Source organism: Scomber japonicus, chromosome 17 (genome assembly GCF_027409825.1).
Source record: "Scomber japonicus isolate fScoJap1 chromosome 17, fScoJap1.pri, whole genome shotgun sequence".
NCBI classification, from domain to species: domain Eukaryota; kingdom Metazoa; phylum Chordata; class Actinopteri; order Scombriformes; family Scombridae; genus Scomber; species Scomber japonicus.
This window is the reverse complement of record NC_070594.1, coordinates 9,171,327-9,192,822: the sequence shown is the minus strand read 5'-3', so window position 1 is coordinate 9,192,822 and position 21,496 is coordinate 9,171,327. Positions and strand designations below refer to the sequence as shown.

Here is a 21,496-nt window from a genome sequence, read left to right as displayed (position 1 = left end):
CTTACTGTTGTCCAATTGCCAATACATTGCTGTGTGTGTGTGTGTGTGTGTGTGTGTGTGTGTGTGTGTGTGTGTGTGTGTGTGTGTGTGTGTGTGTGTGTGTGTGTGTGTGTGTGTGTGTGTGTGTGTGTGTGTGTGTGTGTGTGTGTGTGTGAGACAGAGATAGTGGGTTTTATAGTTCAAGGGGTTTTATGTTTATCATCCAGCATGTGTCTGTTTGGATCATCTGTTGCCGTGGCAGCCGGGTCCCCTGGTTCTCCCAGGGGTGTTGACCCAGACCAGATCAAGTGGTGATTTTAGCGGCAAGCGATGTCCGTTCAGATCAAAGCTGCTGGCTGAGGGCCCACAGCCCCAGGCTAGGTTATCCACAAATCTCCTCCACTTCCACCAAGTCAGAGTCGTTGGGCTTCTTAACACGTTTTCTCTCGTTTAAATATTCATGGCTCCCTCTGCAGATTCTGACAGGGATTCAGATTTAAGGAAGGAGGTGACATCAGTCACACTGCGATATGTAGCAGTTTTATTTCTCTTTTTATTCACATTTTCACAGTTATGACCCAAGACACGTTGCTAAGCATCTGGAGGGGGACATTTACTGGAAATAATGATTGTCCGTGTAAAATTAAAGATGATATCCATAACTCTGCACATTCTGCCACCCTATAGGATAGTGAGTTATTATTAAGATTATGTTTGATCTACAGCAAAGGTGGCAGGGCATTCAGAGGTTCTCATCTTGGTTAAATATTGAAAATCTTTCTTGACTGGTCATTTTCCTTCACTTTTTAAACCCATGAATAAGCGATACTCCCTCCTTTCTATACTGCAGGATGAACACAACACTGAGTGTGCAGGTGACTCAACAGCTGTTTAATTAACATGAATGAATCAGTGCTAATATTAGCAAGTTTGGCTTACAAATGTCCACTTCTGAGTTAAATACAAACTTGAAAGCATTGTGGGTCTCCTCCTAAATGTTAATTATTGTAAAGAAACACATTTTTAAATGCTACTGGTACATAACCAACAACATTAGACTTGTAATAACCAAAGCTGATTTGCAGTATGATGTGCTCCAGTCAGTAAGGAAAGCACCCTTTACAGAGCAAGGTCACAAAGTGTCTTTTAAACGACAGATACAGAAGGTGCATCAGAATTTGAAACCTTATTTTTTTTCTCAACCACATTCTGTGAAGACTCGCCCTATTCTGCCTCTGATTGGCTTGTTTCCTTTGTCAGATAGGTTGATTTAGTTTATAAAGAGAGAGATGGTTAGGGTGAATATCAGGGCAGAGGAAGGCTTCCGCTGGGGGAAAAAAAACGCAGCTCTGACTGAAGACAATTTCACATAGGACCTTTCCCGATACCAAGCACGCCAAGTTTGGACTTCCATAGTTGCTAGTGCAGACTTGGCAAGTTCGACTTGGGCATACAAACTTTCGAGGATGAGAAAACTCAGTGCAATCAATCTTCATTTGGAACAGCAGTGTACTTGCTGAGAGCAGCAGCTCAACTTCAACACAACTACCTGACTGTGACAAAATGATCTCAAGTCGAAGCTCCACTTAAACTTTTTTTCCTCACAAACAGTAACCTCATTGATGGAAAGATGCAGTAAATTATTATTAACTAACCTGTTATGTAGCTTATAGAATAAATTGAAAGATAAACTTAATCTCTGCCATCTCTTGGTGTGAAATACATTCTAGGATACTTCAGCCGACCAAAGTCAGTGACATTGGCAGTTCTAGGGCTTGTCCTGCTGATGTGATCCAGCCAAAAACAAACAAACAATAAAACATAAAAAACACAGAACACCACACAGCATGATGCGAGATAAAGGCCAGTCTGAATAAATGAGTCTTCAGCTGCATTATAAAGATGTTAACAGAGACCACATATCGTACATCAAGTGGAAGAACGAGTTGGAGCCACAACTTAAAAGGCATGATCACCTTTTGTTTGTATTTTAGAGTTAGAGACTACCAGTAAGCCTTGATCAGAAGATCTAAGTGACCTGGTGGTGATATAATTGATGGAGCAGGTCCCACAGATGTCTGACCATGCAAAAACAAGAACCTTAAAATGAATCCTAAACTTGATGGGAAGCCAATATAAAGAAGATAAGAGGGTTCGATGTGAGTCTGGACCTGATCAACTGCTTTGCACCACTGTTCTGGACCTTTTGTAGACGGTCCAGAGACTTCTTGCTGAGGCAGGTGAAAAGGGAATTGCAGTAATCCAGCTGTGATGATATAAAACCAGTACCATATCAAAGATATAAGATCCAGTCAAATGCTGCTTTGAAAAACACTCAATCAGAGGTATGAAACGTAGGACCACAGATCCAAAAACAGTTTCATCTTGCAATAAAAAATGCAAAAAATATGCACAACTGCAGAGAGAGAGACTGTATAGTGGAGAAAAGGAAAAGTAACAGCAAATGTGTTAAAAATGTTGATATATTTGTAATAATGCCTCTGTATCATCAGTGTTTTAAAACGAGATGAAGTCAAGGTGATAAACTGAAACCCTTGAGGTCCTCGTGCCCTTCTTGAATCGGTCAAGGGGCAGTTTGAATTATGAATGTCGTTACATGAAGAACGGTAGAAAGGGGAGCGTTCAATCATGCAGTGTAGTCCCACCCTTCACTCAGTGTTCCTCGCCTCTTCTTTAAAGAGCGCTGTAGAGGAGATTAACTTTTCCCCCCCTGGCAGCAGCACCTGACCTGATGTGTTGGTGGGAAGGTTGAAGTGTGTTCATGTCCGTGCATTATTTTGGGGTTTCCTGCTTTTATGAATACTAACAAGTGATTGAGTCGACTGAACCTGCATCCTTACAGCTAGCTTACTTCTGTCTTGTGAGGTTGAATTGAAAAATATACTTAAAAAGTGAATGTACAGCAGTTCAGTGAATGCAGCATAAGGTGCTGTGTGTAGTGAATCTGGCAGACATCTTTCTCCTGCAGATGGTAGAAACTCTGAGGAGTAAAACTGAATTGGCAGAAAGCTGCAACACTTCTAGACGCACATATGTTAGCTGCAGCAGATACTCCAGGGGGGAGATGAAAGTTCTCCAGGAGTATTGGCACAGAAGTAAAACATTATGTGTTGGTGTGTGTTAGGTGGAGATGGAACTGCAGCTGCAGGCAGAACGGGAGGAGGAGGCGTCTCGGCAGACCGTCCTGGAGCAGGAGAGGAGGGACCGGGAGCTGGCGCTTAGGATTGCCCAGAGCGAGTCAGAGCTCATCCCCGAAGAGGTTCAGATCGACACGGGCCTGCGCAGGTAATGAACACACTGAACACTGGACACTGGAACGTCATCCGTATCTCACAGAAAGTCTTCAGTCTCTTGAGCTCATGAAGCTTCACAAAATAATGATAAAGTTTGTTCTGGCAATATTTAGTATCAAGAAGCACAAAGTCGTTCCTTGTCTTTTTCTAGTTTATTCAGTCGTCTGCAGGCGGACTCCTTGCTGTCTCAAGCGTGAGATGGCTCAGCGAGCCCAGAGTAGAGGAAACAGTCAGATTATATACAATACATTATCTTGTGAAAGGATGACCTTGTTCTACCATCAGAACAATGTAAGCACAATAGTCACGTCATAATGTGTGTACAATCAGGACAATGGTTAGTCAGTAGATTATAACATACATGATGTTCACTCAATCATCACATCACATAAGTGGTGTCATGGACAGCAGATTATGACACACACATAGTTGCTCATTTGTGTCAGAGAAGATGAATAATAAGAATTCCCATTAGAAGTTCAAGACACATTGTGGCTGATCCTCTGCAATGAGAACTAAGTAGTCTAAGTAATTATTCAAAAGGAGCTAGTGTGATACTTTATTTACACTATGCTCAATATTGGTTCAGTGATTGAGAAACACTGAATTTTAGTTATGTTTCCTGTTGTTCATTTTCACTGTTTGATGTTTTGTTTCTTGATGTTTCCGTCTGGCTCGTTGCTGCTCACCGAACTTCTTGACGATATTTTGCAGGACACCAAACTGATATTTAGATTCTTCCCTTGCTGCGTTTGCCGGAGACACCGTCATCTCTAAAAGGATCCTTCTTGTGTTTAACCATTTTTTCTTCTTTCTTTTCTTTCCTCTCCCAGTAACGGCTCCTCAGTTCCATCGTCCCCAGAGAGAGCAGTGTAAGACCCGGCGATTTAACCCTTTAATTTAATCCCCCCAACCCCACCTGCCTTTTGACTATTTTAAACCGTAACCAACCCCTGCATGCTGTAACAATCTGCCAGCCGAGCACAGACCCCTGATCTCTTAACTTTGAGACACTCATGCTAACTAACAGTTGCACAAGTTTCATAGAAGGCACGTTTATTTTATTCCTTTTTTCTTTTTTTAACAATATTTTAAATAGGACTTTGTATATTCCCGATTTGACTAAAGTAATTTGTTTTAAATGTTGCACCAATATGATTTTTACACACCAGAAACGTGATCTGGGCCCATATTTATCAAACTTCTGAATGTTGATAATTCTGACTATTTTCTATATTTTATTTATTTATTGTCAACAAATCTCATGTTCAGAAGCCAACAATGAATTGATCTGCTAACAAGTATTGTGTGGACATCAATGAATAACACTGCTGCACTGGGTGAAATGTTCCTTCATTATACAGAATTTGGTCATGTTAGTTTGTGTAGAAATGGCTCCAAAGACTAAAAGCTGCGATCATTCTTTCAGTCTCCGGAGAGTAGTTCTGTGTAAGGCAGACGCCACTGAGCATGTGCAACCTCTTGACTTTGTACTGATGTTCTTTGAGAAGTTTAAAATGTAGTGCAAAGTCAAAAGGTTGTGATGTGTGGCACAGCAAGCTAGCAAAGCTGTAAACACAACTATGTTTACACACATGCTCAGCTGCGTCTGCCTTGCACAGAACTACTCTCTGGAGACTGAAAATGTGATGGCTGTTATGAGTCTATGAAGCTGTTTCTAAACAATCTGATGAGACCAAACTCTTAACAATGAAGGAACATCTTGCTCATACAGAACTAAGATTCACCTTTTGAATATTTCTGGCAACAGGACAGTGACTCATTGACTTTGAATGCACACAAATACTTGTTTGTAAATCAGGTCATTGTTTTTAGTGAGATTTGTTGACTATGATAGAAATATAGAATACCACCAGACTTTTCCCTGAAGTACAAAATGTCACTTTCAGAAGTTTGATGAATTTGTCCTCTGTCCTCTGATCGGAGTTTGGAAGGAGAATCACTTCTTGATGAGACACAAGGGAGAAGGAATCACCTTTCCCTGTCTTGATTGGTTTATTATATTGTGCATAGCTGCTCCATCTTATAATCCTATAATCCTCTGTTTACAGCACTGCTGGAACCACACAGCTCAAGAGCTTGACCATGTAGGTTGCCCCTGAAAACCAACACACCAAACACTTTTAAGACACTGTGTGAAGCTAGATATAGATTTGCAGGACTTGTTTTTAAGGTACATTTCGAGAGAGGGTGCATGAATCAAATGAATTCCACTGAAGTGTGCTGAGAAATATCCATCATCTGTTTTTGCTCGGGAACATGAGCACAGAAAGGTTGATCCAGTTCAGAGAAACGTTCAAGACTGTTAAAGCACTGTGCGGTCGCTGACGCCGGCATTCACGTGGCAGAGCACCGGTTTGTAGGCTTCTGCCCAGCAGCCTCCATCGCACTTCTCTCTGCACTTAGCCTAAAGCGACCCACATACAAAGTCACTCTGAAAGTTGAAATTGATGCTTCACGTCATGAGTCAGCTGTAGTAGTGGCCACATTACACTATTAGGCACTCAGAGGATGCTAGAGTGATGCATCGTAGCACTTTATGCACCAGGTGGACACAATCCAAAGTCCTCTTCTTCTCTAAAATGTTTTGCTCTCTGTGAAGTTACTCATTATTAATGTCACTACAGTATTTTCAACTTTTTTTTAACCTGCAAACTGTGGTGTAGTTTTATACAGAAAGTGCAGAAGTCAAAGGCAGCTGTGGTGATGAGGCTAGCAGTAAAACATCCTCAAGAGTAAAATGACTTAAGTACTTATTGTACTACCTGAATGCTTGAAAAGGGTTAGGGGCTTCATAGACGTGCAGGCAGGAGAATCCATGATAGAGAACGTCCTACAATTCGACTTGACTCAATTTAATCAACTGTGCAAATTTAGGGGTGTTTCATACTCGCAGCAGCTTATTTAGCCTGGAGCTGCTAGCCTCCAGCAGAGAGATGAGGAACTGACTACAGAGTTCTGGTTTCTAACTCCTCACCCCCAGATTCTTTTAAACTGTTTAAAACTTTTAGTCTTGAGCCCAAGCGGTAAGCTTTGGGTCTGAAAAGTGAAGCCAATGTGGAAGTGCTGTAAACCTGCATTCTTTCTAATGGCCAGCAGGAGGCGACTCCATTGGCTCCAAAAAGAAGTCTGATTGTATGAAAGTCGATGATAAAAATTACTCTACCACTCTTTGGATATTAATTGTCCTAATGAGTTTAGTCTCAATCGCTAGTTTCAGATCACTAGACTTCTTTGATATAGCCGGATGTTGTTAATTTGTAAACTATGGTCCCAGTTAGAATAATGTTCTAGATACCAGATTAGGATAAGAGTATAGCCATAGCTGTCAGTATTTCAGTGTGTTTTCAGTTCATGAAAGTTAATTTTAATGTTTCAGTTGCCTAAAAAAGTCTTGTTTGGCGTTTGTTTTTTCTAAAAGACCGTACTCAGCTGTTGTTATCTTGTATTTTTTGTTTTTTGCTAGTCAATGTTAGCATTAGCATTATCACATCATTAGGGTCATCTTCTCCCTCTCATCCTAATGTTTGTAAGATTACGACAATCTAAATTACACACTCGAGGCTTCAGAACAGGAGTCCACAGACCTTTTTTACAGTCTATACTTTAGCCCAAATTTCTCAGGATTCACAAAGCTCCTTCTGTACCCAGAGGACACCTGGAAACACACAATTGGCGGACTTAATGTCATAATTAGGAAACAGATGTAATCTTAACAGTCCTGATGTCGAAGATAAATCAGACACGATTAGGAACCTGAACATAGAGACAAAGACAAACTGCACCTTCACACAAATGACCTCTCCATCGTCTTCTTTCACCTCCCTCCTTTAAACCTCATTTTGTTCCCTGCTTCACTACTCCACTTTTATTTAGTGTTTTTTTTTTTTTTTTTTTTTCATTATTTTCTTTTCAACCCTGTTCCCTAGAAGTGCTGCTGATATACTACTAAAATGGTTTTGCTGTATTCATTTTGGAGGAAATGTAATGTGATTGCTGTAAAAAAAATATCACAAATTTGCCTCAGGGGAGTTTATAGTCTGTTCAGAAATGCAACATCTATTCATAAACCTGCAAATTGAATAAGGAAAAACTCCCCAAAACCACAGTTCTCAAAATATAACCATAAAAACGTTGCTCATACTTTAGTTATTGTAGGAAAACACATTGAATACAGCATCAGTTGACATTTTTCTGTTACATTTTGCAAATTGAAAAATAAGTTCTTTATTTAAAACATCCTTATTTGGACACAATTACATTTCTTTCCATAAATAGTTGCTGTTGCAATATCGTAGTATGGAAATGTAATTTTTAGGCAGCAATGCTCCTTTTCCACTATTTTTCTTTTTTTTCTTCCACTCTGTACTTCTTCCTCCTCTCTTATTTACACCTCTTCTTGTTCTTTCCGTATCATCTCCTTCTTTCAAACCTCTATATTTATTCCTTGATCCTCATGTTTTTTTATGTATTATGAATATTATTTGTGCAGACAGTATTTTTTAGATCTGTAGAAAACACCGCAGCACACTGAACTAACTGTTTTATACCGGGGCCGTCATGCTTTTTAGGGAAGAAATGGCGCTGGAAATGACTGAACTTCTGGCTAGGTGGGTAGATATCGTCCGTACAAAATAAATCAAGCGTACAACCAATCACTTTTTCCTCAACATTGATCGATTTTTTTGATGACAAAGACAAATAAAAACCACGTGTTGCAGAAATCTTGTCAATAGTCTGAATAAGACATAAATTGTTGATCAAAATCGAATCCAAGAATTTTGATTATCAGGGTTAATTCCCTCAGAAAAGCCAATAACGTTTGTAGCCAACTGATTGTTTTCTTGTTATTTTGAACCAGCTGCACACTTTCTCTCATTTATTCCACTCAGTGCAGCAGCCGACCAGCAGCCCTGCTGACCTTTGCATGCCCAAGTACCTGCTTGTTGAATTGTTGCTCCTCCACTCTTTTAGTGCTCTTGTTCCTGCTGCTCCTGGGTCAAAACCCAAAACAATAAGTGGTTTCTCAAGTATGCCTCTCAAACCTGTCAACATGTTTCAACTTTTAAAGGTGCAATCTGTGGATTGCATATTCCAAATACAGAAACATATATACATTTTTTTTTCCTTTGGTACATTGTGTACACATTGGGTACACTTATGTTATGAATTTACATTGCATTGTCCGAGTCAGAATTTTACAGGTACAGATTTGTGGATTAATCAATTTCACTTCAAATCTGATAAACATAATAGTATAAGAGTCAAGTAAATCAGTCAAATTTAGATTATAAAAGTATAGTTTTTTATGTAACCACACTTTTTTCTTTAAAAAATGTTATAATACTCACAGAAGACAAGAGAGACATAAAAACTGAGTGAAAGTGATGAAAATAATTACAATAATAATAGCTCATCTGCATTTTTTTCTATTATCAGAAACAAATTCTGAGCTTTACTCACTATATCACTCACATTGCAGTGATATAACATATTTTTGTGTGATGAGATGAATTCCCATCAAACCATTTTCTGTACTGGTTAAAAATTGTAAAACACCCACCGCCAGATACTTATATTAATTTAAAATATCATTAGATATTTAACGATAAAATCAATACATAAAGTAATGGCAGATGTGATTATCTTTTCTAGCGTAGCACTGAAAATATTTTACTGGAGACAGATAATTAGTTTTGTTACAGGATGAAACACTACATTTACCCCCATGCTAACACTGTCATGGTTATTTGGTTATACAGTATGAATCGTAAAGCTCTCTGGGTGAGAAAGTTTCCACCATCAGCATATTTCAATATCATAATAATTTTGATACACTTCTAATTGGTGAAGTTTAAAGGCCCAGTCCATCATTTGGAAATTCAATTTACTGTATATATGTTTTTGACGTATGAATGACACATTTTTAAAAAATATAGGCATGTTTTCCACTTTTAACAGCACCATGAATATGAATAATTTTTGTTGGCTTTTAGTATTAACTCGGGTAATAAAAGACCTGTCAATCAACTCTTAAAGAAAACAAGCTCCATTTCCGTTTCAAAAGGTGAAAGAGCTGCTAATATGCTTACAATGGCATTACAAAATTGGGCTAAAGTGCACATAAACAGTAGATTGTGCCACCCACTCTTGGGATTTGAACTCTTTTACTTAGCCTTTGTCCAATAAAGCTGTGAGAGCAGACTCTAATGTTTAACATTCACCGTCCATTCAGCTCAACAGGTGAAAGTTAACCTGGTGTGACTGTGCGCTTTCTCATAAGATTACTGCGGCCAAATGGTGTTTTCCAGGATTGTTCGTCAGCCTCTTGGCACAAGTGTGAATGAGTGATGTCAGTTGAAGCCATGCCAGTCTCTCCTCCTGATTCCTCTATTCTCTCTGTCTGCGGCTAATTGGCTCAGGCTCGCCTCTCGCGCTGTGCCACAAACGCACCGTGACAGGAAGTAGGAGCAGAAGGTGACTGCAGCGTTCAGCCGCTTAGCTCACTGCCAAAGCCAACGTGTGCTTCTGGGAACACGGTACAGCCGCCCCGAGTCCAAGGCCGGCTCCCGCTAATCATGAGCCACCCAATAGGATTAGAGAAGCAGCAGGGTCCCGCCTCCAACTTCACGGCGTTCTAAAAAGGGCAAATCCCAGTCACGGATTAATCAGGCCTGTCAGGTGCACCACGCAGGAGCGAGCTGCATGCCAACAGCATGGCCCACAGCTGGAGAAGAGATATTCACATTATACTGTCAAACGGTCATTTATTATTTAACAGCGGCTCCACGCCAAGATACCGGAGGCACTTTTTGACTTCCTGGCGACTGAAACAGCATGCATTTAAATGATGTCATTCTCAAACCCTCTATTTCTACTGTAGCAGTCCCTCTCTCTTTCCTGTTTTGCCTCCCTGTCACCTTAGCATCTGCAATGAACCTGTAGCCGTAACAAACCAGTGTTACCTGTGTCTGTTGGATAAAATCTGATTCTTCTAATCCCGTTGCTTTCATAACCTTAGCTGGGTGGAGTTTACTGTGAAGGCTGATTCACATTCAGTTTCTGAAATGTTATGTTGTCTTTCACATAAAGAGCTGCAGTCCTATCACATTGTTTTAAAAAGGTGATTCCAGTTTATTTAATTTCTACTTTATTTTTGTAACGTTGGCTGTTCTATTGGAAACAACAACATGTTAGTCACCAAGTTAATAGCTTGAAATCTGGGAACACTGTGACAGCAAGGTCCAATGGGTCAAGAAAACAAGCAGTCAGACAGGTTGGAAAAAAACACCCCTGATTTTTGAAAGCAAAGGCGAACAGTGAAACTATTACCTAAACTGTTTGTTTCAAATATCTGTCATTGTTTACAGACCCACTTCCTGCCTCAAATATGACCTCCTGTACCACCATTTCAATTTTACCCACTTTGAGTTTGATCTCCAAATGAAGTGGTTTAGATCATCTAGATAAAATGTTGGTTTATTTCCAACCTGTCTGATCATCTGACTGCTCGAATTTCTTGACCTGTCGATCTTCTTTTAAACTGTGTTCCCAGATTTATGCAGTTAACTTGGTGAGTACAATGTTATCATGACTGACAGAAATGGTCAACAGAACTACAAAAATATCACCCCTTTCAAATAAACTAGAATGATCTTTAAAGAAGACCTCTCTCGTCTCTTTGAGATTGTGTATTTTCTCATTCATCAGTCTCTCTAAAGATATATTTGAGTGTAAATGATAAAGAATGTTTCTTTTGCATTTAACAACAATATGTACCATACGTCTCAGCCACAGAAGTATATTCTGTTTCTAGTTTTTATTTGGAATATAAATGTAAACTTCATTATAATACTTCAGCTTTTTATAGAGACTGATGAAAGGAGCCCTTTATGGGAGAAGACATAAAAAGAATGAATTTCTGTAAGTTTTAAAGAAATGTTGCAGAAAGCTGAGTAAAAGTTGGAAAATCTATGACTGCTGCAGCTGAGACATGAGAAGAAAGTGTTTGTTATAGCTTACTTGCGTCAATAAATTTAATGCAGTCTGAGACTCTCAGTAAACTCCACCCATCTATGATTCCTTATAAGTTGCTGCATTTACTTGCAAATCCTCTTTGACCCAAACAAAGCAAACAACCCTCTCCTCTGATCTCCACATACGTGCCCCGCTGTTCGGTTCCCCACAGTTCTCTGCTGTGGGTCTTTGTCACTGACTTCTCTGCATCCTTCTTGTCTATTTCCTGTATTAGAGGTCCACAGGTCCAGGCTTCCAAAGCTGCTGCTGGCGCCAAGAAGTACGAGCTGAGCAAGTGGAAGTACGCCGAGCTTCGGGACGCCATCAATACCTCATGTGGTGAGTGTCAGGGTTTCATTTGTCACCATGGTAAAGGTGTCATCGACTTCTTGACACACGGCAGTACAGACCTCCTGAACACATTTGGAGGTGGCCAACAGGGTTGAAAAGGGTCCTCCGGTTGTAAAAATTAATGGCCACAACTCTATAAAATATATCTAAGTATTCTTGATTGTCAGGAACTGAGTCTTTTGCAGGATTTTCTGCTAGTATCTTTGCAATTTCAAAAGAAATATCAAAATCTTATCGACATGTTGTAATCATGTTTACTGAGCGCATTCATGCTCCCCAGAGGACAAACAGGTTTTTAATGTACCTTTGATTTTTACTCAAGGCTTATTTTTTTAAGGTCAGAACATTCCCATGATTAACACTTGAGTCCATCACCAGATTTCTATGAAATCTCCTCAGAGGATGATCCTCAGGGGATTTATGTAATTAGGCCAAACTTGCTGCTTGCAAACTCCATTGACTTTAATGGCAATTTGTCCATTAAGCACATTCATACTCCCCAGAGAATGAAAACATTTACATTATCACTTCATGAGCTTTCCCTTAGTATTGGTCAAAATTTTCACTTAGCACACATAATATCTCGTAATTTAACACACTGATTGCTATAAAAGTTGTTGAGTACATTCATGCTCCCTAGAGGATAACTATGATTTAATCACCCAGTGTCAGTGCCTCAGATCAGGTAAAAACTTGAAAACTGATGCTTGATTCCTTAAAATTTAATATAAATATTGTTGACCCTTGAGGATTAATGCTAATGTCTTTGGTGGCATTTCTCTTGCAGCTTTATCAGGCAAACATTTCCTCTAATACATATCAAAATCTATCAGAAAAATTGTCATTAATTGTACTGAGCACATTCACGCTCCCCACAGGAGGAACTTGATTGATTTTCATTTCCTGTCGTTTCTTGTATGGACACCCACAAGTGAAAATAATATATGTCATATTCAAAAACAGATAGTATAAAACAGATCACATTCATGCTCCCCGGATGATGAACAGGTTTGATTTCAACAACACAGTGCATTTACATTCAGCAAATTGACATTTTTATCCCTGCTGTGGGTTAGACTCTAGGAAAAGCTTGGTTTTAGAAGTTTTCACTCCTCTCATTTCCAGCAAATGGACAAATTTGACAGAAATGTCTGCCACAGATCACTTTCCAAACCACTTACTTTTATTTTTGATAACGATGCCTCATTTTCCAAACCACTTCTGTCATGTGGGAGTGAATTACTGGTGGAGCAGAAGAGAGTACAGTTCTTTTAACAGAAGCCATCATGGTGATACCACAGCTGTACCCTGTATATATTGCTTTATCAAACAAAGTATGGCAGTACAGGGGTAGTATCATCGTAACACATAGTGTAGCAGAGAGCAGCAAAATACTCAACCTTTACACTGACATTTACAAATCAGTTGACAGTCTATTCCGGGGTAGTTTAAAGGTGGTGCACGTAACGTTTTAGTGTTATTGAATCACTCTGAAATATCAGGATTGCTATGACAAAAGACCATAGCTGAGAAAATCTGTGACCTTTTCTTGACTTCTACGCTGCATATATTACAATGATGTGAGTCAGATTTGGATCAGTGTCTGTAGAGTTTGTGGCGACATCAGATGGGTAACTATGGTCTCAAGCTAGAGAAACTCCCACGCTAGCAAAAAATACCACTGGTGTGAGACATATTCTGTCAATTATCTCCAATACTGTCTTACTTTGTGCAGTAGTTGATCCTTAGCTGCTCAGTTAGTTTGCAAACTTTATATTAATGTTAAAAAATATAATCTTAGAAAACATTTTACACCTGTAGAATAAAGCTGTAACTGGCAGATAAGGTAAAAAATCACAGCCACAGTGTATCGAGAGGCAGCAAAGTTATCTTGGAGAGCAGTCCTGAGTATAGAGCACAAGCTGTCAGGTTTAAAGAGTACAGCTGGTGATTTTCAATATTTTTCTTGTCAGCAAATCCTAAAACTATTAAAAACAAGTCAGTGAGTCACACCCCTGTACTGGGTGACATGTTCCTTCATAATTCAGAGTTTGGTGATGTTAGCTTGCTTAGTAACGGCTCCAAATAGTAAAAACATCGACCAGGTTTTCAGTCACCGGAGAGTAGTTCTGTGTAAGACAGACACCACTGAGCATGTGCAACCTCTTGACTTTGTTCTGACGTTCTCTGAGAAGTTTACAATGTAGTGCAAAGTTAAGAGGTTGTGAATGTTTTCCCACATACTCAGTAGCATCTGCCTTACACAGAACTACTCTCCGGAGACTGAAAATATGACGGCTGTTATAAGTTTAAGTTTTTAGCATACAAACTCTTGGCAAGTAATCTTATATATTGAACTCTTGCTGCAAGACACATCAAACTATTTTTATGGTGTAATATTGCTTAAAAAATAATTACCAAAATATTTTTTCTACTACTGGTAACAACAGCTGAATAACAAATGAGTTGTAAGTTCAACAAGATAAAGATGTCAAAGGTCAGAAGTGCAGATGCTTTACACAAATATTCCTGCTGCAATGGATTGTGTTTCCACAGATAGAGGACAGTTAGATAAGGTAAAAGAGGAAAAGAAAAGAGCCTGTGGCGGTAAATATCCTCCACTGTCCTCTCTTTTTTTCTTCCCATAATCTTGAGTTTAACCTGAGAGCTCACCTGTCCTTATCCATGCAGCAGGAAGCGTGGAGAGGACAAGGTGCTCGGCGAGGGCCGTCACCCAGGGGTGGTCTGAGAAATTAATGGAGGGAGATTTGAAGCCTGCGGGCGGTCGCACATTAACACACGGGGATGATTCGGTCGAATGTTAACATGCCGCTCACCTCACCTCCGAGACAGAGGAGGAGATCGAATATTGATGTTGATAACGTCCGCCGCTCAGTCATGATGATCTGCAGCGGCGGGAATAAGCGTCCAACAAAACAATGACGAGGGCTTGTTGACACCCGCCGTACTCATACTATTTATTCTGCAGAGGTTTCAGCTCGGCACAGTAAATTAAAGTTGTTCTTTCTTTTTTTTCCTTCACTATTTATCTGCCTCTAAAGTTGACGTTATCTCAGTACTTAGTGTGCATTAAGCCTCTCATTGCACACAGTTAGCCCGATGCTCTTGATGATAAATTGAATCTGTGTTGTTCTTTCCCTTTTTTTTAACTTTTTTTTCTTAAGTAATTTATCTGAATCATCCTGATGGAATGTGTTATCTTTATGCTTGGGGCAATGTTAAGCATATTTTATCTGTGTGTGTGTGTGTGTGTGTGTGTGTGTGTGTGTGTGTGTGTGTGTGTGTGTGTGTGTGTGTGTGTGTGTGTGTGTGTGTGTGTGTGTGTGTGTGTGTGTGTGTGTGTGTGTGTGTGTGTGTGTGTGTGTGTGTGTGTGTGTGTGTGTGTGTAAGAACTGTATAGATTCCTGTTATGATTTTTAATGAATGCTGACAGTTTAGAGGATAAAAGGATATGTCTGTCGTTAATAATTGTGTGAGGTTTAACGTTTTAAAGGAACGTGATCTCAGACTCAACCCCCATCACATACAATCATCACTTTTAGGATGTAAAAGCAATTCAAGTGATAATAAATGATTAAAACCACACTCCCATGCCATGGTGAAGCTAACATACAGTATGACAACCAGCTATAGTGTGTATAGTTGTATACATACCCTTACAATGTGCCACAGACAGGAATAAACAGGCAGCATTGTTAATGATTCAAGCTAAGGGCACAAACAGCCTCGGGGTAGGTGCTGTTACAGAACCTGGTTGTCCTTCTTTTGATGTTTCTCAGTCTTTTAAAAGAAGAGAGGAAGTTAAAAAAGATGGTTAGCAGGGGTGAGAGGGGTCCAACGGTGAAGATCTGAGTGAGGGATTGAAGCTCCTAGCATTTCGATTTTTGATGTTGTGCATATTATTTTGTCCAGATTTGTCCTGTATTGTGCTGAGCTGTTTCTATACTGCAGTTATTCTAAATTGCATCATATCTTTCTGTAATGCTCCACTTTTTGAATTTCCTGGCCATTTATAATGAGAGGTAGATGGCCACTATGACTCTTACAGTCCACCACTACTTCTTTTGTTTTGGACACATTCAACTCCAAATGTATGGCTGCACACCGATCCAGCAGGGTATAATCACCCATAGTCAAACCACATACAAAATGAGGCGGCATTTACAGTACATGATGCAAATGTGATAAAATGAATCAAAATGGAAGAAAAAAGTATTAAATTAGGCAACGATAGATTGATATGGTGTTAGATTTTGCAGATACAGACACAGAGTAGTAGTCATAAGTCTAGTTTTGTGTGTGTGTTGGGTTAAACCTGTAATATAAAATCTCTGCTCCGACTGGACCGAATGAACCAACAACATCTGCAATTTATTTCCACATATCATCATCTTCTTTTAACAGTTCAGCGAAGTTATTAAATACACGTCGTACAGAAACTGGAGACCGCAAACAATCAGCAATCAGGCTGATGTGATGATAGCTTGAGGTTGACGGTCGCCATGGTAACGTAGCACGCTTTCCTTGCATGCGAGTTTCAGTGGTACCAGCAGTCAAAAAATAGTGTAATAAAAATGGTTTGTGACTGTGAATCTCAGCTCTCAACACAGTCTGAGAAACCAGAAGTACATTTTAAATTAGATGTACCGTCAAATATACTCAGCTCACAGCTTTTTATGGTTTGGAGGGAAGCTGACTGTCCCACAACAGAATGTCTCCTCTGAGGTGTAAAAATGTAAAATATGCAGTTCAAGAAATATATGAAGAAAAAAACACTTTTTTTTGCCAAGAAAATCTATTGAATACTAAAATCCAGAGATGACCATGATGCCCTGTATGTGTGTTTTTTTGTCTCTGAAAACCTAAAATGTACAAGTGTACAAATGTAATCAATAAGCAGACTTCATTTTTATACATTATTCAGTGTAAAGCGGCTATAATCGATATTTTCATAGCAACGTCTCATAGTAATGAACCTACAGAGAATTATCAGTGACCCTGCCGCTCTTTTCAGCTTTAAGGAGCTTTATAACAAGTTCCAGCTCATTGTTTCGCTGTCTGGCTGCAACTTCACTGTCTTGGTTCACTCTCAGGGCTCATAAGCATCGTTTTTGGCAGCTGTCTTTAGAGAAAAAGCTCTACACTTTACTTTACCTGCTCTGCATTAAACAGCAAACAGACACAGTTAGCAGCTAAAGAGCCAGGTATTTCCCTCAGGAGTTGGTAGAAAGAAAAAACAGAAATAAAAGAGGTTGAATATGGGACTTACATTCATCAGATGGACAGAAACACGACTCTAAATTACCCCTTTTCCACCGAGCTGGAGCCAGTGCTGGTTAGGAGCTAGTGCTAGAGCCAGTGCTCAGTTGGTGCTAATCCAAGCACCTCTTACGAACCTGTTGCTTTTCCACCGGCAAGGAGCCACGCGATTATGTCACTGTATAATGTAGCCAGCGCGCGCCTTTGAAGCACTTCCATGATTCACCAGTGAGAGGCAGCAACATGGCGCTAGGCATCTAGCCTGCCGGAAATGAAGAAAGCAGAAGAAGAAGACGACAGCCCTGGCAAAAAAATGATAAAAATAGTACTTTTAATCAACAAATCTTTAACCCTTTGTAAATGCCCCGCTAGTCTGCTAATAAACGTTAACCCCGCGAGTCTACTAATAAACGTTAGCCGCGCTAGCCGGCTAATAAACGTTAGCCCCGCCCCCAGTCCACTGACATAATAGTTTCTTGCATTAGACCAGCAAAGAGTTGGTGCTTGCTCTGGCTCCTGTTCTGAGGCTCCGGCTGGAGCTTTGGTGGTGGAAAAGCAAAGAACCGGTGCTTAGTCAGGCTCTGGCTCCGAACCAGCACCAGCTCCAGCTTGGTGGAAAAGGGGTAAATGATTGCTGAGCAGGTGCTGCACATATTATGTGTGCATTTTGTTGGGAGATATTCTGTGTTCTTAAAGATTTTTTCCAAATCTGTCACCTCCCAGATATCGAGCTGCTGGCTGCCTGCAGGGAGGAGTTCCACCGCCGGCTCAAGGTTTACCACGCCTGGAAGTCAAAGAACAAGAAGAGGAACACGGAGACAGATCACCGGGCGCCCAAATCTGTCATAGACTATGGTACGTTACGACACGCAGATTTATTGAGGTTATAAATCATCCTCTGTGTTTTTTTGTCTTGTATCTAAAGTTTTTTTTTGGTTTTCCAACAGTAAGATTTTCTTTTTGCTTCATTCACATACTTAAAGAGAACAAAAACATTTCTCAGCTGCTGCACTCTGACAGTTTCAGGTGTTTCAAGAGACACGATGAGTTTCCAAATCAGCAGTTCAATTTGGAAATTTCAATGAATGATTTTCACTCATTTCATTTTCTCTTTCACCTGTAAAAGTCGGGCAGACACTGTTTTTTTTATTAATCATGTACATTGTGTTAATCATGTTTTAACAGTACGATCGGTGAACCAGTCATGACCTGATGTTCACACCCAACACTGAACTACTTCTTCTTCTTCTTTTTTCTTCTTCCTCCTGTGAATTTACAGGCAGTCTTTTAGCATATACTGCTGCCTCACACAGGAAGAACAAAATGGGTTTGTCCGTTGAAATTCTTATCAAACAAGATGACCGAATCCTTCAAGTTGTTGTCAACAGAGAGCAAGGCCGGCCTCCACAGAGCTGGCCTCACGTTCCCTTGTTTGTTAATGTAGCGTTGAACCTTTCAGGTCGTTTTCTGTCAAGTAATAAATAACCACAACCAATCTGACCCGTCTCAATTCTGAAATGAGTTGAGGGCGACCAATCCATTCAAATCTGAGCTGCATCTTCCCGCCTTTACACACTTACTCATTTGACCTGAAACAAATCTTCATACATAATCTGATAACATGTAAAGAACCTGAGGAACAAATGGACTCGGTCTCTCACCTCTCTCCGTCGCCGTGCCCTCACCTCATTGTGCCACACGTCGAGTTGTCATGACGACAAAGAGCTCTTATTCGGGAGCCCTCTGTTGCGTTGCTCTGTTCAGACTACTGATTGAACTGTGAGCCCACACACTCACTTTCATCCTTCATCCTCTCATCAGCGAGAGATGAGCTGCTTGCCGAACGTCACCGTGGACACGTGTCACACGCAGCACTTTAAATGTGATTGTTTTTTTTAATGTGTGTCTGGCTCCGTGTGTAAAGGCAGGCGACGTGTTAATATAACACTGAGGTGTGAATCTGTCCTGGGACCTTTTGATAGGCGAGGCAGCTTTATTCATATAGTGTATTTTATATCCAGCGGCTTTATATAAAAACATTTAACAGTAAGAATTGGAAGCATCAAAACATACAATTAAAAAAAAACAAAAAAACAATTGTAGTAAAAATTGGAAACAATAAAATAAAGAACCCATTTATAATAAAAAATAAAATTGAGTACAGAAAAATAGAAAGAGAGAAAGAAAACAAGAAGCTACCCTTGACTTAAACCCTTCCTTTCCTTCCTCCCTCCCTCCTACCTTCCTTCCTCCTCTACTTCCTTCTTCCTCCCTTCCATCCTTCCTCCTATCCTTCTTTCTTCCTCCTTTCCTAACTTCCTTCCTTGACTTGAGGAGAGCTCAATCATAAGCACATGAAAGGAGGAATGTTTTTAACATGGATTTAATATTTTAAAATAGCATCATCCACCCCACATCTCTCTCTACCAGTTATGCTGTATTAATTAATTATCATAATTATGTGTTTTTTTTATCATCAGCTGGGATGCATAAATTTGGGTCTTGTTATGTTCAGGTTCAGTCAGACACTCAGACTTTATCAGAGGTACATCGATAAAGTCTTGGACTCATTTCAGTGGCTGTCCTTGATGTTTTCACAGTCCATCAAGCACCAACCAGACAAGTAGATCCTAAGAACAAATCGATGAGATGTTTTTAAGGACATGACATCATATTATAAAAGACACATGTAATTTTAAAGTACAAATATTAAGATACCATCTGAACTCTAGTAGATATTATTTAGCTTTTTACTTCAAGCTGAAAGGATTTGACTCATTCTTGATTAAAGGAGGAAACTTTCATTCCTTCCATGTCTCCAAAAATACAGAAAACAATCTTTAGACTTGAAAGGTTTAAATTTGCTATAGTGGCTCTGGTGTTCAGACTCCACATTTCACCTCATCTTCTTCAAGTAGTTTTAAAAGTAGCTGAAAGCCCTTCAGTGCAATATCACTCACACATCAAAAAACCACATCGTCACCTTCACAGAGGAGGTTATGTTTGCAGTCCTGACTTATCTGTTTGTTCACAGGCTATCTTTTAGAAGTTAAAACCGAGGAGATATAATGTCAATGATTTGTTTTTTTGATGAAACTCAGCATCAAAAAGTGAAAACATGTTGCCATCCAAGTGCTTTATATTTAAGCTTTTATTTTCTTAAACTTGTGGCATGTAATTAAAATACAGCTTTTCTTTAATTATGTGGTTTAAAATGACTTATTCTACATGGATTTGTGCCACTTTGAAATTTTAGTTAAATAATTTTTCAATACTTCAAAAACAAAGTTAATAAGCTACAATTTTTTCATTTTTTTTCTTCAGATTATTTAAATGATTTTAGTTGTGTCCTTTAAAGAACAAAAACTGCCATAATTCATGCATTTAGCTCCAGAAGTCACATTCAGTTCAGTGTGTCCACATCAATGCTGACTGCTTCTCTAATGTTTTGTGACATTTCAGCATTGCATATTCATGGCTGTCATAAATCAGTTAGCATATTAGCAAAAGTGTATTTTGGTGCATAGCCAGGTGCAGATTACAAGAAACATTCCTACATGTGGCACCAAGGTGTTACACATTGTCTGTTGTTATAATAAAAGCTGAGAGAGACAGCAAAAATTGGAGAGAGAGAAAGGTCAGGAGGATGAGATGTAACAAAGGTCCCAGACAGGATTTTAAACCAGGACCTCTCAGATATGTCTGACATCATTATTATTCTGTTTATCCATCTTTATCACTGAGGAAATGATTTCCAGAGGAGTTCAGAGTCTGCTGGACGATGTGAGGAAGACACGAAACAGTGCTTATTTATACAAACTTTATATACCCAAACAAACATGAATGCAGGAGCGATCCTCAGATTTGAAGTATTCCATCTGATTACATATTAATTAGGGCTGTCAAACGATTAATTTTTTAAATCAAGATTAATCGCAGAATTTCCATAGTTAATCGTGATTAATCGCGTTTTGAATTGCATGTTTAAAATCCTGTTATTTTACATTTGAAGGCAGTTTTAAGCCCATAATGTAAAGCATTTCTTACCAGAGTGTCTTAACTGGGAATCAATCACGGCTCTGCTGCGACTCCCACACTCCAAAATGGTACTTTGGTGGAGCTGAGGCTCGCTTGGCTGCACCTGGGTGTTTAGCGTGGAGGTGCTAACTCAAACTCGACGTACTCCGGTGGTAGTTAAACTCCGTTTGACACAGGTTGCATTTTACTTTTGACTTGTCAACTGAACCGTCTGGAAGTTTTTTAAAGTCAAACAAGCTGTTCAAAAGTCCAGTAGCTCTCTTACTTTCCATCATCGCGGTAGGTTTACTGCAGGCGGCCACTTCAAAGCATAGCGCTACAGCTAGAGGAGCCGTCTACGGGTGAGTAGAAGGGACAAAAAGGCTTGCAAAATTAAAATGTGATTAAAAAAAATTAACGCGTTATGGATTGCATTAATCTAATCGCGATTAACGCGTTAACGCTGACAGCCCTAATATTAATAGCTTTAAAACCTCTTAAAGGATAAGGCTTCTGTT

General features: G+C 39.5%; 1 protein-coding gene across 1 annotated transcript in view; it reads left to right on the top strand.

The window, feature by feature from the left end:
* Positions 1 to 21,496, top strand: part of myo6a (myosin VIa) — a 161,390-nt gene that overhangs the window by 127,975 nt on the left and 11,919 nt on the right. Inside the window, exons 28-33 of the mRNA XM_053336497.1 lie at positions 3,125 to 3,285; positions 4,127 to 4,165; positions 5,366 to 5,401; positions 7,886 to 7,924; positions 11,566 to 11,669; positions 17,685 to 17,816. Of these exons, the coding sequence (XP_053192472.1) occupies positions 3,125 to 3,285; positions 4,127 to 4,165; positions 5,366 to 5,401; positions 7,886 to 7,924; positions 11,566 to 11,669; positions 17,685 to 17,816 (511 nt within the window). The remainder of the gene's footprint in view (positions 1 to 3,124; positions 3,286 to 4,126; positions 4,166 to 5,365; positions 5,402 to 7,885; positions 7,925 to 11,565; positions 11,670 to 17,684; positions 17,817 to 21,496) is intronic.